At 49.4% G+C, this 16,900-nt stretch overlaps 1 protein-coding gene across 1 annotated transcript in view; it reads left to right on the forward strand.

Moving 5' to 3' along the window:
* The window catches only part of LOC140403216 (uncharacterized), a 220,242-nt gene that overhangs the window by 69,724 nt on the left and 133,618 nt on the right, over positions 1 to 16,900 (forward strand). The window contains exons 4-5 of the mRNA XM_072490975.1: positions 14,356 to 14,631; positions 15,173 to 15,487. Of these exons, the coding sequence (XP_072347076.1) occupies positions 14,356 to 14,631; positions 15,173 to 15,487 (591 nt within the window). The remainder of the gene's footprint in view (positions 1 to 14,355; positions 14,632 to 15,172; positions 15,488 to 16,900) is intronic.

Raw genomic sequence — 16,900 nt, forward strand, 5'->3', positions numbered from 1 at the left:
CCTGCACATTCTTCCTTTTCAGATCACAGTCTAACTCCCTTTTGACTGCCTCCATTGATCCTTCTGCCATCTCACTCTCAGGCAGAGCAGTTACTTCCTTCGCCCTCTTGTTCTTCATCCTTTCATGAGTAGAAACAGTTTCTCCCTAATTACTCTATCCAGACACCTCATGATTTTGAATACTGTCATATCCCACATGGGACTTACAGTGTGGCAATGATTATCTTTCTCGCGGGGTACGTGCTTCCCCGCTGAGGGGCGGGAGAACTCCATTCAGCTTTGTGTATAAAAGGTCAGTCAGTAAGGCACCGACCGTGTGTCAGTAAGGCACGACCAGAATTCTCTGTCCCGGAGGGTGGTGAATCTCTGGATTTCTCTATCCCGGAAGGTGGGGAATCTCTGGAAATCTCTGCCCCGGAGGGTGGGGAATCTCTGGAAATCTCTGCCACAGAGGGTGGGTAATCTCTGGAAATCTCTGCCCCGGAGTGTGGGGAATCTCTGGAAATCTCTGCCACAGAGGGTGGGTAATCTCTGGAATTCTCTGTCCCGGAGGGAGGGGAATCTCTGGAAATCTCTGCCCCGGAGGGTGGGGAAATCTCTGGAAATCTCTGCCCCGGAGTGTGGGGAATCTCTGGAAATCTCTGCCACAGAGGGTGGGTAATCTCTGGAATTCTCTGTCCCGGAGGGTGGGGAATCGCTGGAATTCTCTGTCCCAGAGGGTGGGGAATCTCTGGAATTCTCCGCCCCGGAGGATGGGGAATCTCTGGAATTCTCTGTCCCGGAGGGAGGGTAATCTCTGGAATTCTCTATCCAGGAGGATGGGGAATCTCTGGAATTCTCGGCCCCAAGAGGGTGGGGAATCTCTGGAATTCTCTCTCCCAGAGGAAGAGGAATCTCTGGAATTCTCTGGCCCGGAGGGTGGGGAATCTCTGAAATTCTCTGCCCCGGAGGGTGGGGAATCACAGAAATTCTCTGTCCCGGAGGGAGGGGAATCTCTGGAATTCTCTGTCCCGGAGGGTAGGGAACCTTGGGAATTCTCTCTCCTGGAGGGTGGGGAATCTCTGGAAATCTCTGCCCCGGAGGGTGGGGAAACTCTGGAATTCTCTGTCCCGGAGGATGTGAAATCTCTGGAATTCTCTGTCCCAGAGGGTGGGGAATCTCTGGAATTCTCTGTCCCGGAGGGTGGGGAATCACGGGGAATCACTGGAAATCTCTGCCCCGGAGGTTCGGGAATCTCTGGAATTCTCTGTCCAGGAGGATGGTGAATCTCTGGAATTCTCTATTTGGAGGGTGGGGAATCTCTGGAATTCTCCGTCCCGGAGGATGGGAAATCTCTGGAATTCTCTGTCCGGAGGGAGGTGAATCTCTGAAATTCTCTCTCCCTGAGGGTTGGGAATCTCTGGAATTCTCTGCCCCGGAGGGTGGGGAAACTCTGGAATTCTCTGTCCCGGAGGATGGGAAATCTTTGGAATTCTCTGTCCCAGAGGGTGGGGAATCTCTGGAATTCTCTGTCCCGGAGGGTGGGGAATCACGGGGAATCACTGGAAATCTCTGCCCCGGAGGTTCGGGAATCTCTGGAATTCTCTGTCCAGGAGGATGGTGAATCTCTGGAATTCTCTTTCCCGGAGGGTGGGGATTCTATGGAATTCTCTGTCCCGGAGAGTGGGGAATCTCTGGAATTCTGTTTCCAGGAGGGTAGCGGAAGCTGGATCATTAGAAATATTTAAAGTGATGGTGGATAAATATTCCATAGCTCGCGGCTCCGGGGTAATGGTGCAGAAACGGAGTTTAGGCCGGAATAGATCAGCTAAGATCGGTTTGAATGGCGGGACAGGGTTGAAGGACCTGGTGGGCGATCCCTGCTTCTATTTCTTGTGTTTTGTGTGTGTGTGAACTTCCACAAGCCTCCCCATTTATGTGTCCCAACTCCTTAGCAGGATGAATGGTTTAAAAGCCTCTCTCAGATCCTGAAGTCCCGAAGAGGCAGGAGTCTGAATCCCAACTACCAGGATCTTATAAAGTTGGGACACAGCATATTCCTGTCTGACCCCCACAGCCTCAATGTACGTTTTAAATTCCTTCCGGCAAAATGTTTTTTTTACGTTTTTCCTGTTATTGCTTAAATCACTATCTCCTCTTTCGTGAAATCGGAAAAAACCCTTCGAAACCCTTATCATGTATGTATCATGTGTGTTTAAATGAGTGGAAAGTACGATTGGAATTTCCCCACATTGAGTCTCCACATTAATGTCCCGGAAAGGTGATGTATTCCTTGATAATCATCTCTAACGGAAAAGTTGTTTCACTTTCACACTGGATCCTGGGGAAGGGTGAGGAACCACTCTCTCCAAACTCCCGAGTTATGGATTTTACACCGAATTCACCGGTCGGATATATTCCCATTTCCCTGCTAACTTTCTGTACAACAGGTAGGCTAAAATAAACAAAGTCAATTGCTGTTGATATTTTATTCAGAGTGACTCCAGTTCCATCTTTGCCTGATAGTTAATCTGGTGGATATTTTACAGTCTCCTATTGAGGGGCGGGAGAACTCCATTCAGCTTTGTGTATAAAAGGTCAGTCAGTAAGGCACCGACCGTGGAGAGATCCTGTAGGGATCTACCAGGAGTTTTATACAACGTAACTGTAAATAAACCAAAATTCTTCATTCTTACTCCCCATTTTCTTACTAAAAATACCTCTATCAGATCTCTCAGCCTTCTCTTCAGCAAGGAAAACAGTTCCAATTCTGCAATCAATCTTCAGAAAAGAACTTCCTTTCCCCCGGAACCTTCTTGTGAATCTTTTCTGCACTCTCGCCAATATCTTCACATCTTTCTTAAAGTGCGGCGCCCAGAACTGGGCTCAATATTCAAACTTGTCTTGTACAAGTTCAACATAACCTCCTTGCTCTTGTAGTCTGTACCCCTATGAATAAAAACAAATACTTTAGGTCTACTTTATTAACTCCGCGCTCAACCTGCCACTTTCAATGAAATATGCACAGATACACCCAGGTCATATGAACAGATGAAATCGAAACAGAAGTCTGCCATTCTGTCCCTCAAGCCTGCTCCATCATTCAACAAGATCAACGTTTTTCTGTTTGCGTTTCGAGTTCCACATTCCCATCTACCCCCAGTAACATTCGATGCCCTTGCTTACCAAGAGTCTATGCAGCCTCTGTCTTAACAATGTTGTATGATGAAAGTACAAAGAAGGAGCAGGAGTAGGCACAATCCCTCATCTCCCCTGTGGCTCCCTTGACCTAGGATGGAAGCTCAGAACTAGAACAAACAGAGTTGTTATCTCTGGGTTGTTGCCCGTGCCACGTGATAGTGAGATGAGGAATAGGGAGAGAGAGCATTTAAACACGTGGCTACAGGGATGGTGCAGGCGGGAGGGATTCAGATTTCTGGATAACTGGGGCTCTTTCTGGGGAAGGTGGGACCTCTACAGACAGGATGGTCTACATCTGAACCTGAGGGGCACAAATATCCTGGGGGGGGGGAGATTTGTTAGTGCTCTTTGGGGGGGTTTAAACTAATGCAGCAGGGGCATGGGAACCTGGGGCGTCATTCTCCGACCACCCGCCGGGTCGGAGAATGGCCGTTGGCCGCCGTGAATCCCGCCCCCGCCCCCGCCGAAGTCTCCGCTCCCGGAGATTGGGCGGGGGCGGGAATCCAGCCGCGCCGGTTGGCGGGACCCCCCGCTGGATTCTCCGGCCCGGATGGGCCGAAGTCCCGCCCAGGAATTGCCTGTCCCGCCGACGTAAATCAAACCTGGTATTTACCGGCGGGACCAGGCAGCGTGGGCGGGCTCCGGGGTCCTGGGGGGGGGCGCGGGGCGATCTGACCCCGGGGGGTGCCCCCACGGTGGCCTGGCCCGCGATCGGGGCCCACCGATCCGCGGGCGGGCCTGTGCCGTGGGGGCACTCTTTCCCTTCCGCCTCCGCTACGGCCTCCACCATGGCGGAGGCGGAAGAGACTCTCCCCACTGCGCATGCGCGGGAAACTTTCGGCGGCCGCTGACGCTCCCGCGCATGCGCGGGGAAACTGACAGCGGCCGCTGACGCTCCCGCGCATGCGCCGCATTTCCGCGCCAGCTGGCGGGGCAACAAACGCCATTTCCGCCAGCTGGCGGGGCGGAAATCCCTCCGGCGTCGGCCTAGCCCCTCAATGTTGGGGCTAGGCCGCCAAAGATGCGGAGACTTCCGCACCTTTTTGCCGGCGCGATGCCCGTCTGATTTGCGCCGGCTTTGGCGCCAGTCGGCGGGCATCTCGCCGTTGGGGGAGAATTTCGCCCCTGGATTGTAGTTTTAGGGTAAGGGAGAATGAGAGTATAGAGGTCAGGAGCACAGATTTGACGTCGCAGGAGGGGGCCAGTGTTCAGGTAGGTGGTTTGAAGTGTGTCTACTTCAATGCCAGGAGTATACGAAACAAGGTAGGGGAACTGGCAGCGTGGGTTGGTACCTGGGACTTCGATGTTGTGGCCATTTCGGAGACATGGATAGAGCAGGGACAGGAATGGATGTTGCAGGTTCCGGGGTTTTGGTGTTTTAGTAAGCTCAGAGAAGGAGGCAAAAGAGGGGGAGGTGTGGCGCTGCTAGTCAAGAGCAGTATTACGGTGGCGGAGAGGATGCTAGATGGGGACTCTTCTTCCGAGGTAGTATGGGCTGAAGTTAGAAACAGGAAAGGAGAGGTCACCCTGTTGGGAGTTTTTTATAGGCCTCCTAATAGTTCTAGGGATGTAGAGGAAAGGATGGCGAAGATGATTCTGGATATGAGCGAAAGTAACAGGGTAGTTATTATGGGAGACTTTAACTTTCCAAATATTGACTGGAAAAGATGTAGTTCGAGTACAATAGATGGGTCGTTTTTTGTTCAGTGTGTGCAGGAGGGTTTCCTGAAACAATATGTTGACAGGCCAACAAGAGGCGAGGCCACGTTGGATTTGGTTTTGGGTAATGAACCAGGCCAGGTGTTGGATTTGGAGGTAGGAGAGCACTTTGGGGACAGTGACCACAATTCGGTGACGTTTACGTTAATGATGGAAAGGGATAAGTATACACCGCAGGGCAAGAGTTATAGCTGGGGGAAGGGCAATTATGATGCCATTAGACGTGACTTGGGGGGGATAAGGTGGAGAAGTAGGCTGCAAGTGTTGGGCACACTGGATAAGTGGGGCTTGTTCAAGTATCAGCTACTGCGTGTTCTTGATAAGTATGTACCGGTCAGACAGGGAGGAAGGCGTCGAGCGAGGGAACCGTGGTTTACCAAGGAAGTGGAATCTCTTGTTCAGAGGAAGAAGGAGGCCTATGTGAAGATGAAGTGTGAAGTTTCGGTTGGGGCGATGGATAGTTACAAGGTAGCGAGGAAGGATCTAAAGAGAGAGCTAAGACGAGCAAGGAGGGGACATGAGAAGTATTTGGCAGGAAGGATCAAGGAAAACCCAAAAGCTTTCTATAGGTATGTCAGGAATAAGCAAATGACTAGGGAAAGAGTAGGACCAGTCAAGGACAGGGATGGGAAATTGTGTGTGGAGTCTGAAGAGATAGGCGAGATACTAAATGAATATTTTTCGTCAGTATTCACTCAGGAAAAAGATAATGTTGTGGAGGAGAATGCTGAGCCCCAGGCTAATAGAATAGATGGCATTGAGGTACGTAGGGAAGAGGTGTTGGCAATTCTGGACAGGCTGAAAATAGATAAGTCCCCGGGACCTGATGGGATTTATCCTAGGATTCTCTGGGAGGCCAGGGAAGAGATTGCTGGACCTTTGGCTTTGATTTTTATGTCATCATTGGCTACAGGAATAGTGCCAGAGGACTGGAGGACAGCAAATGTGGTCCCTTTGTTCAAAAAGGGGAGCAGAGACAACCCCGGCAACTATAGACCGGTGAGCCTCACGTCTGTAGTGGGTAAAGTCTTGGAGGGGATTATAAGAGACAAGATTTATAATCATCTAGATAGGAATAATATGATCAGGGATAGTCAGCATGGCTTTGTGAAGGGTAGGTCATACCTCACAAACCTTATTGAGTTCTTTGAGAAGGTGACTGAACAGGTAGACGAGGGTAGAGCAGTTGATGTGGTGTATATGGATTTCAGCAAAGCGTTTGATAAGGTTCCCCACGGTAGGCTATTGCAGAAAATACGGAGGCTGGGGATTGAGGGTGATTTAGAGATGTGGATCAGAAATTGGCTAGCTGAAAGAAGACAGAGGGTGGTGGTTGATGGGAAATGTTCAGAATGGAGTACAGTCACAAGTGGAGTACCACAAGGATCTGTTCTGGGGCCGTTGCTGTTTGTCATTTTTATCAATGACCTAGAGGAAGGCGCAGAAGGGTGGGTGAGTAAATTTGCAGACGATACTAAAGTCGGTGGTGTTGTCGATAGTGTGGAAGGATGTAGCAGGTTACAGAGGGATATAGATAAGCTGCAGAGCTGGGCTGAGAGGTGGCAAATGGAGTTTAATGTAGAGAAGTGTGAGGTGATTCACTTTGGAAGGAATAACAGGAATGCGGAATATTTGGCTAATGGTAAAGTTCTTGGAAGTGTGGATGAGCAGAGGGATCTAGGTGTCCATGTACATAGATCCCTGAAAGTTGCCACCCAGGTTGATAGGGTTGTGAAGAAGGCCTATGGAGTGTTGGCCTTTATTGGTAGAGGGATTGAGTTCCGGTGTCGGGAGGTCATGTTGCAGCTGTACAGAACTCTGGTACGGCCGCATTTGGAGTATTGCGTACAGTTCTGGTCACCGCATTATAGGAAGGGCGTGGAGGCTTTGGAGCGGGTGCAGAGGAGATTTACCAGGATGTTGCCTGGTATGGAGGGGAAATCTTATGAGGAAAGGCTGATGGACTTGAGGTTGTTTTCGTTGGAGAGAAGAAGGTTAAGGGGAGACTTAATAGAGGCATACAAAATGATCAGGGGGTTGGATAGGGTGGACAGTGAGAGCCTTCTCCCGCGGATGGATATGGCTGGCACGAGGGGACATAACTTTAAACTGAGGGGTAATAGATATAGGACAGAGGTCAGAGGTAGGTTCTTTACGCAAAGAGTAGTGAGGCCGTGGAATGCCCTACCTGCTACAGTAGTGAACTCGCCAACATTGAGGGCATTTAAAAGTTTATTGGATAAACATATGGATGATAATGGTATAGTGTAGGTTAGATGGCTTTTGTTTCGGTGCAACATCGTGGGCCGAAGGGCCTGTACTGCGCTGTATCGTTCTATGTTCTATGTTCTATGTTCCTCTCCCCATCAAATCACCAACTCACCAAACACACATGCCAGGTATCCTGAAGGTCTGACCCGGCACGCTTCCCGTTTACTCGATCACCATCTCTTTGCAGGGCAAGCTGCCTCACAATAAAGAAGTGTGGTTATTTGAGACCACAAAGGAGTCTAATGCATTGTTTAAAGCAAGGAACTTCTTTATATAATTAAATATGAAAGTTTAGCAATAACAGTAAGTCAGCAGAACAGGAGGGACAATAAATAATAACTATAAAAACAGGAGTTCTAGTAAAACAGTTCATGGTTAAAAGTCACCCTCTTACCGACCAAATAAGCCTGCCCAAAGCTCACACATGCTCAGAACCCACAATCAGTAAAACCATTACATAAGAGAAAGAAAACAACGCACTATAACACATCTCCTCCCCCTCTTAAATTTAAATCCCCCATCAGGACAGAAATATAAAGTAATGGCTTCACTATTCAAAAATCTGTCACGAGCTTTGTGGTTTTGTTGTGACCTGTGCGATACCATTGATGATCTAGAATCGTAGGTGAAGAGGTAGGTTGTGAATCTGTACCTGAACATTCCTGTCCCACTCCTCCAGCAGAGTCAACTGGCAAACCTGGAAACACGGGAACCACACCCTGGTGAACGCCCGCAGCACCATTACCTTCTGCCATGTTATCTGTAATGGGTGCTGACTCTGAAACATCTTCTCACTCGGAGTCTTAACGTAAACAAATACAGCCTCGGTATCTGTGAAAATCTCTTTTGTTAGATCATGATGAACCTCAGGCCTTGTCCGATGAGGAGGATCAGGAGGAGGGCGAAGATGGGCAGGACATTGAGCCCAGGCAGGCAAAGGAGGCCGCACGATGGCTGTGCCATGGCCGACGCGCACGGAACGCTCTGATCGCCTCCAGGTTCACCGACTGGGGAGGGAACTGGCTAGAGGCACTGATACCGCATCACACCCTGTCAGGAGTAAAATGGACTAACAGATTATCCGTGCAACAGCACTTTAACACCTTTGAAAGCCAGCTCCCACTTTCATTTAGTTTATTTCTACAGAAGGAGGTGCAGTGGAGCCAACATTGTTGACATGTCAGGCATGAATTTTCCATAACATTTCGCAAAGCCTGAAACTGACCTGTGCGCTGTCACATTCCTGGGCTCCAGGGCTTCCTTAATCGCTCAAAATTTCCCTTCCACAGAGGATAAGCCTTGTACAGTGATTTTGTGGCCTAGACACTCTACGCTTTGTGCCTGGAAAATGCACTTGCTCCGCTTCAGACACAGTCCCTCCTCAGAACAGCTTTTTAAAACCCAGAAAACTCGGCCCCTTCCCTTTGCCCTTGCTTCTTGGCTGTTGTACACAATATGGGTTCCCAACACCCCGAACAAAGGACTTTCCTGTAACTATGATGTCATCCGAGTAGACTGACACCTGAAGAATGCCTTGGAACAGGTTGTCCATCGCCTTCTGAAAGATCATTGGACTGGAGGATATGCCAAAATCAAAATGATTGTATCTTGAACAATCCTTTATGTGTGTTGATGGTCACGTGCTGCTTTGAATCTTCCTGTAGAAGAGTTGTTGATAGGCCTGGCTCGTGTCTAGTCTGGAAACAGTTTTGCCTCCTGCACGAGTTTAAAAAAATCTTCCACCCGAGGTAATGGATGATGCGCAATCAATTGTACAAAGACGCAGATTGGGTACAACTGTGGCTTTATTACAGTCAGATGTGTGGCCTCCTGCTGCAGCCGGTGAAATGGCAGGGCACTGGAGGTCATGCATATTTATACAGTTCTTATTGGGCGGAGCCAGCCGGCAGGGGCTACCGGCGAACCTGTAGTGCAGGTCCTACCTTACATCCCCTAATACAGTGGTTCACCACAATGGATAAGCATTAACCTGCTTAATGGTGAGCTTGTAGTGACCACATATGAGCATTGTACCATCATGTTTAAGGACAGGAATGATTGGAGCTGCCCATCGAGGACACTGAATGGGCTCAATGATTCCAAGCCTTTTCAGCTGTTCCAACTCCTCCACCACTTTCCTTCTCATGGCATAGGGCACTGTCCTGAGATTGAAAAGTGAGGATCATGGCACAATTTCACAGCAGTGCCGCACAATGTACCCAGTTCCTCCTTGAACATGGCCGGGTACGTCGTAACGTCCTCGGTCACCCTCGTCTGCTTGATGTCTTCCCAGATCTATGGGATTTTGCTGAACCAGTCACGCCCGAGCAAACCCAGCCCCTTCCCTTTGACCACAAGGAGGCGTGCCCTTGCTTCTTGACTGTTGTACGGGCAGCACGGTAGCATAGTGGTTAGCACAATTGCTTCACAGCGCCAGGGTCCCAGGTTCGATTCCCCGCTGGGTCACTGTCTGTGCGGAGTCTGCACATCCTCCCCGTGTCTGCGTGGGTTTCCTCCGGGTGCTCCGGTTTCCTCCCACAGTCCAAAGGTGTGCAGGTTAGGTGGATTGGCCATGATAAATTGCCCTTAGTGTCCAAAATTGCCCTTCGTGTTGGGTGGGGTTACTGGGTTATGGGGATAGGGTGGAGGTGTGGGCTTGGGTGGGGTGTTCTTTCCAAGAGCCGGTGCAGCCTCAATGGGCCGAATGGCCTCCTTCTGCACTGTGAATTCTATGAAATGGATTTCCAACTCCCCGAACAAAGGTGTGAACTCTCCGGTGTGCGTCCTAAGTTTGATTTATGCCAGAGTAAGGACTGATGCTCGGTTAGAGTCCCACATTGATTGTAGGTCTCTTCACTAATTATGGGTGCAGAGGTTCCTGTGTCCACCTCCACCTTGATTTGCTTCCCATCCACCACCACTGTAGTAGAAATAGACTGATTAACATTAAACTTGTTGTGACACTGCTCCTCTGCCTGCTCCGACCTTTCTATGTGGTGTGTAGCTGCTTCAGGTTTGCTGGAATTTAAATGTTCTTGCTCAGCCTTCGTCTTGCCTTTTGGACCCCTGCTTTCCTTCGCTAAATCAGTGAGAAAGAAACTTGCACAGATTCGAATAGTGTGGCTCTCCACACCTAAAACACTCACTGCTTTCATCTTTCTGCTTGCAGCTTCTTCTGAACTTGGGCAGCACCTGGACACTAGCATTACAGAATCACTGAATCACAGAATAATACATAGTACATACAGTGCAGAAGGAGGCCATTCGGCCCATCGAGTCTGCACCGACCCATGAAAAACACCTGACCTGTCTACCTAATCCCATTTGCCAGCTCTTGGCCCATAGCCTTGAATGTTATGACATGCCAAGTTTTCATGCAGCTGACATGTGTCAGACCCGCTGGAGAATATAATAATCATCTTTTACTGTCACAAGTATGAAGTGAGCCACATTCCAGCACCTGTTCGGGGAGGCTGGTACAGGAATTGAACCCGTGCTGCTGGCCTTGTTCTGCATCACAGACCAGCTGTCTAGCCCACTGAGCTAAATTATGAGTCTACTAGAGAGGTTTGGGTTTTTTCGGGTTATAAGGTGAACATGGGGAAAAGCGAGGTGTTTCCGGTGAGTGAGTCGGGTGGGGGAGCTAATTTAGGGGGGTTACCATTTAGGGTAGCCAGGGATAAGTTTAGGTATCTGGGGATCCAGGTGACGGGGGAGTGGGCGATATTGCACAAGTAGAATTGACCAAAGTTGGTGGAGGAGATAAAGGAGGACTTTGGAGGTGGGATACACTGCACCTGACACTGGCGTAGAAGATCCAAGTGGTGAAAATGAATGTCTTGCCAAGGTTCCGATTTATATTTCGTAAATTGGTCAGTCAGTTTAGAGTCTGTTTGGGCAGGGAATATGCCAAGGGTGAAGAGGGCCCTGCTGCAGGGGAAGAGGCAGAAAGTGGGGCTGGTGTTACCAAACCTACTGCACTACTATTGGGCAGCGAATGTGGAGAAAGTGAGGCGGTGGTGGGAAGGAGAGGGGTGAGAATGGGTTAGGCTGGAGGAAGGTCCCTGTAGGGGGTCTAGCCTGAGTGCCATGGTGACGGCAGTGCTACATGCTGGCACCGGGGAGAGATACTGAGAGCCCGTCCACAGTAAAGGTGTGGAACCAGCTCAGGAGACATTTCAGGATGATGGGGATGGCTGCGCTGACACCATTCTGTGAGAACCACGTGTTTAAGCCGGGGAGACGGTGGTATGTACAGGAGATGGGGCTGCTGAGGGTGAGGGATTTGTTTCTGAAAGAGAGGTTAGCAAGTCTGGAGAAGCTACCGGAGTGGGTAGAGCTCCCGAGGGGAAGTGAATTTAGGTATTTACAAGTGCACCTGATGGCCTACAACAGGCGGAGGCAGGTTCGTCCCAGGATCTGCCTTTCAGGGAACTGCTGGAGGCTGGAACACTGCTGAGCCCCAGTCAGGTGACTAGGCCCTCAGCTGCTGGAGCAACAGTGGCAACATCAGGAAAAAAGGAAGAGATGTCAGCTACCCTGCTTGGATTGCAGGACCAACTGGAGAAGATCTATTGCCTTCTGTCCAAGGTGATCTCCAAGGCAACCAGGCCAACACTGAGGGTGGCGGATGCGGGATGTTCGCTCCATGATGGGGGACTTCCACTGCATGGCACAAGACATAAACTCTATGGTTCAGGTCATCAACTCCATGGTGCAGGCACTTGTGGTATCCACGATGGCCAGGATCAGAGGACAGCGGGGCTTCTGGATCTCATTCCAGCTGCTCCCTATCCCAGGGCCCCCCGAGCACCCATTGGGAAGCGAATAGCCCACCCAGGAGACGCTGGGGGCATCCAGTCTATCTGACTCACCTCTTGATGTGACTGACACTAAGCAGGCTGAAGCTCCCCAGAGTTCAACTTTCCAGAGGACGCCCGCCAAGGTCATCACAGACAAAGAGCATGGCAGACAGCAGTCCACTTGTACCTCAGCTGTGGATCCTGCGGAAACATCAAGACGTAGCGTCAAGGTTAGGAAGGTAAAGGAACTATCATTGCACAGTGTGGATACGGGTGTTGTTCTCCACTTGTACATAACAAGCACTCATGTTAGTATGTGAACATCTCTGTAATTTATTACACATAGGTTCTTACATCCTCTTATTGCCTCCCTGCTATCATTCCATTGCTCCATAACCTAAAGCATACACAACGGCGTCCATCCAACACATAAATACTGGATGCTGCCTCCATCTCCTGGCTGCAAAGATGTCAGCTCAGGCTGAACTTCCCTCACATGAACAGGAACCCAAGTGGATTTACTGTGAGAGCCGTTCCTCTGGCACAAGTCACACAGATCCTCGAGGCACCCCTAAGGAGGAACCTACATCAGGAAAGATGATTCTGTCTGCCTGTCATTGCCCTGATATTACTCGGGTCACTGGGAGTTGTCGAGCTGCCTTCAGCTAGACATAGAGTCTGATATTCACAGTCACTCTGTGAGGTGAGGACCAATGTTCTGCCCTCACAGAAAGTCATTATGATCCTCCTGCATCATGTGCACCATGGGCAACCACACCCTGCCCATAGAACATAGAACATAGAACAATACAGCGCAGTACAGGCCCTTCGGCCCACGATGTTGCACCGAAACAAAAGCCATCTAACCTACACTATGCCATTATCATCCATATGTTTATCCAATAAACTTTTAAATGCCCTCAATGTTGGCGAGTTCACTACATGACAGGAGCAATATCATGGTTGGCGTCACATTGCCGCCACTCACTCAGGAACGGCTATCTCCCGTGATCCAACTTTAGTGTCCATCCTAGTCCTGGTCATCCTTGAAGCAGGAGGCTACCAAGGCATCCTGAATTCTCCTCCCAATTCGGGCCCTAGCTCATTAGAGGAGATATGCCGCTCATCCATCTGCTCCTCTGCCAGCTCCGCGCCCCACAGCATCATCATATTGCGGAGTGCGCAGCGCACAACTATAATATGCACCACCCCCTGGGGGCGATATTGGCGGCTCCACCTGACCGGTGCAGGCATCAGGACCACATCTTCAAGATGCCAATTGTCTGCTCTACCAAAGCGCGGGTCGCAGCATGAGTCACGGCGTCTCTGCTCCACTCTGTGACCTCAGCACAGATGTCAACGTCCGGCACAGATGTCAACGTCCAGGCCGTGAGTGAGTACCATTGAACCGTAGGATTACTACAGTGCAGAAGGAGGCCATTTGGCCCATCAAGTCTTCACCGACCCTCAAAGAGCACCCGACCTAGGCCCACACCCCTGCCAGATCCCCATAACCCCACCTAGCCCGCACACCCCTGGACACTAAGGGGCAATTTATCATGGCCAATCCACCTAACCTGCAGTTCTTTGGACTGTGGGAGGAAACCGGAGCACCCGGAGGAAACCCACGCAGACACGGGGAGAACGTGCAGACTCCACACAGACAGTGACGCCAGGCCGGGAATCGAACCTGGGACCCTGGCGCTGTGAGGCAGCAGTGCTAACCACTGTGCCCCCTTGCTGCCCTAGTCCCCGAGAAGCCAACCTTGTAGTTACTGGATTCCCTTAAATACCTCTGATATCTGACAGCGGCCAGAGTTGTAACTGCCGTGTCCGCGATGTTTCCTGTACCATTTTTAATAAGATAGTCGATAAAGTATTTACAATATTGAAATTGGTTGTATTTTGATCGTGTTGTGGAGATTGTCAGGTATAAAAATGTAAGAAATAATTTGTCTAACTAAAGGTTTCTTTTCATTTGAACCTATCTAAGGAACTTCACAATTTTATTGTTTGCCTTCCATGTTGCAGTCATGGTTGGCTCATTATTTGGTATTTTTCTAATGCTGCTTATTGAACACAAGGCTGAATGAAGACTTCTACCATTTACAGCTCCTTACACTTTTACAGGAAGTTTAAACTCTAATCAATAGGCAAACACACATTTATTAGTCTCAGTTTTTTAAAGCATTTCGTGGATTTGAATTCTTAGCCACCGCCTGTTATTTTCTTTGCGATCCAGTTTTAATTTCCATGTCTTTCCCACTGTAAAAGTGCACGGTTTCAAAATGAAACTGTAGTTACTGTGGGGAGTTAACTGGTGAGTGCTGTCATTAAATGTATTTCCTTTTCTTTCATCTTTTGTGATTTGTTTCCTTGGCAGCAATTGTAACTGGATTTGAGATCAGGCTCAACACAAACCCCCCAGCTGTGGAATTTGGAGCTTCTTTAGAGATGAACTGCACTACGACATGTTCAAACCCAATAATCAACGTGGAATATAAACCAGGGATACATCCTAACAGAACAACTGGCAATAATTGGATCACAGACTATTTCCCGAGTGTGCAGGCATGGGATTTTACAGCACCATGTAATGTGATCTGTAAATCACAGAATAATCGTGCAGATGAGCAGAAAAAGGTGGTCACAGTATACAGTAAGTGAAAAGGCTTGCTCTAACATATTGGCTTACCTGACAATAAAGGAAGGTGGTGCCAGGGAAAAGTCTTTAATGAAAATCAGATTGTGTCTGACTTTGGGTCAGTTCCACCATTTCTATATCTCACTTGCAGGGCTCCTTGTAGCGGAGATATGGATGCCCAGGAGTTGTGACTCAGTGGCCAACTACAGAGGTCTTGGAGTAAACTGTTGTTCTCCATACGATGAACATGGTGGAGCTAGCACACAGTTTGTTGATATAGATTAGAGGATGGGAATCGAGGAAAATCTCGGTTGATAAAGGTTGACATTCTTGCTGCTAATTGTTTATAGGTGCAGAATGGATGGGAATGTATTACTTGAGAAAGGGAAGGCAGATGTGACTGATTCTGTGGGCAGAGTTTTACAGACAAATGGCAGTAACTGCGGGGCTGTAAAATGGGACGAGCCGTTCAAAACTGCATTGAATTTGGCCGGAACAGAAAATTTCACCAATGGGTAGAATTCCATCCTTTATTTTAATCATTCTCCTTTAACAGATCGAGAGATAAACATTACTTCACCTCCGGAAGTGCTGGAAGTTAACAGAACGTATAGTCTGGAGTGCATTGGTCCGAGGGTCTATCCAAACAATAAACTCATCCTCACATGGCTGAGAGGGAATCAGACTCTTCAGATTAATTCCACAGGAGAACAAGGTTTCCCGGATGAAGATATAAGATTGAGGAATGTCTTCAGTTTCACTGCAAGTGTGTCAGATGATGGACAGGAGTACACCTGCTTGGCAGAAGTGGACCTGGGCTCTAACAGCACCAAACCAATCGCAAACTGCTCTGTGACTCTGCGAGCTCACTGTAAGTTCCTCTCGAGTGTGTACTAATTTGTTTGTTTTCTCTGTCAGAGAATGAGCCAAATGTTCACATTTGTAGATAAAGAAATCAGAACACGCTCGAGGTCTGCGTTTGTTCTGGTCAGGGAGGTCGATAAACTGGGAGATTGAACCACCAAGTGAGAGATATGTTTTAATTAGAAGAATGCAAATTCTAGAACCTGAGTGAGGGAAACAAAGACTGGGTGCAAAATAAACAGAACAGTCAACTGTAGCCAGGGTGCCAGCTGCCCTGTCACCAACCACCCGCAGGCTTCAATGGATTCCGAGCCCCCTGGTGTGGTCCTCTCATTTGCCTTCCGCTTTTGGAAACCAGACTGATTCGCGTCAGCCTCACGCTGCGCCGGTGGGAGCTGCTCATGCTGCGCCGGTGGGGTCAGCCTCACGCTGCACCGGTGGGAGCAGCCTCACGCTGCACCGGCGGGAGCAGCCTCACGCTGCGCCTGTGGGAGCGACCTCACGCCGCGCCGGTGGGGTCAGCCTCGCGCTGCGCCGGTGGGGCTGGTGAATCCCAGAATCCAGTAGACTCCGGCCTCAAATGGGCTCCACATTTTGAAATAGATTTAACGACTCTTTTAAATATGAGCCTCTGGTTCCTGCCCAGTGAGGGAGTGATCCAGATCGCGTTGGGCGCTGTGCGTCGGGAGCATGACGATTCAGTCGGCACCTGGCGTGAAACCTGCTCAGGGGCTCTCCCGCTATTCTCCGAGAATCGTGGGATCAGCGCCGGCTGCTGATGCGAGGAAGAATCACGCTCTCTCTTCGCTGCCCCTAATGGGACTTCACTGCATTGAGCAGACTGAACACAGACTGGGTGACTCCTTTGCAGAATGTCCAGGTTTAGTCCACAAGCATGTCAATCCAATTCTCTACCTTGCTCCTGCTCTGTCCTTGGCCTAGTGCAGTGTTTGACGAAGCTCAATGCAAGATTGAAGAATGGCCCTTCACCTTTGGACTGGCCACTTTGCAGCCTTCCGACCTCAAGATCAACTTGAACAATTTTAGATCATAATCACTGTTGTCATTCTGTTTTGTGTTTTTTGCTGGTTTAGTTTATTGTTCCTTAATTCCATTACTTAGTATGAAGATGCCTTCTACCCTGCCATTCACATCTCCTCTATACCAGAGCTTCCCAAACTGGGTTGCACAGAAGCCTGGGCTTCCATTGGCGACATGCAGGGGCTCCGCAATGGGCCAGCCTGATGTCCAAAATTGAAAAATGTTGTAAAGCTGCTCGTCCAATCAGAGGCTGGCCTCTCACTGCATGGACTGCTGATAGGCTGAGCCAATGCAGTGGGAAGCCAGCCTCTGATCAGTTGAGTTGGAAACAGTGGAAAGTAAATTTTCAAAGTCTCATATCAAGGCCAAAGTGGGGGAG

The sequence above is a fragment of the Scyliorhinus torazame genome, chromosome 27 (assembly GCF_047496885.1).
Source record: "Scyliorhinus torazame isolate Kashiwa2021f chromosome 27, sScyTor2.1, whole genome shotgun sequence".
NCBI classification, from domain to species: domain Eukaryota; kingdom Metazoa; phylum Chordata; class Chondrichthyes; order Carcharhiniformes; family Scyliorhinidae; genus Scyliorhinus; species Scyliorhinus torazame.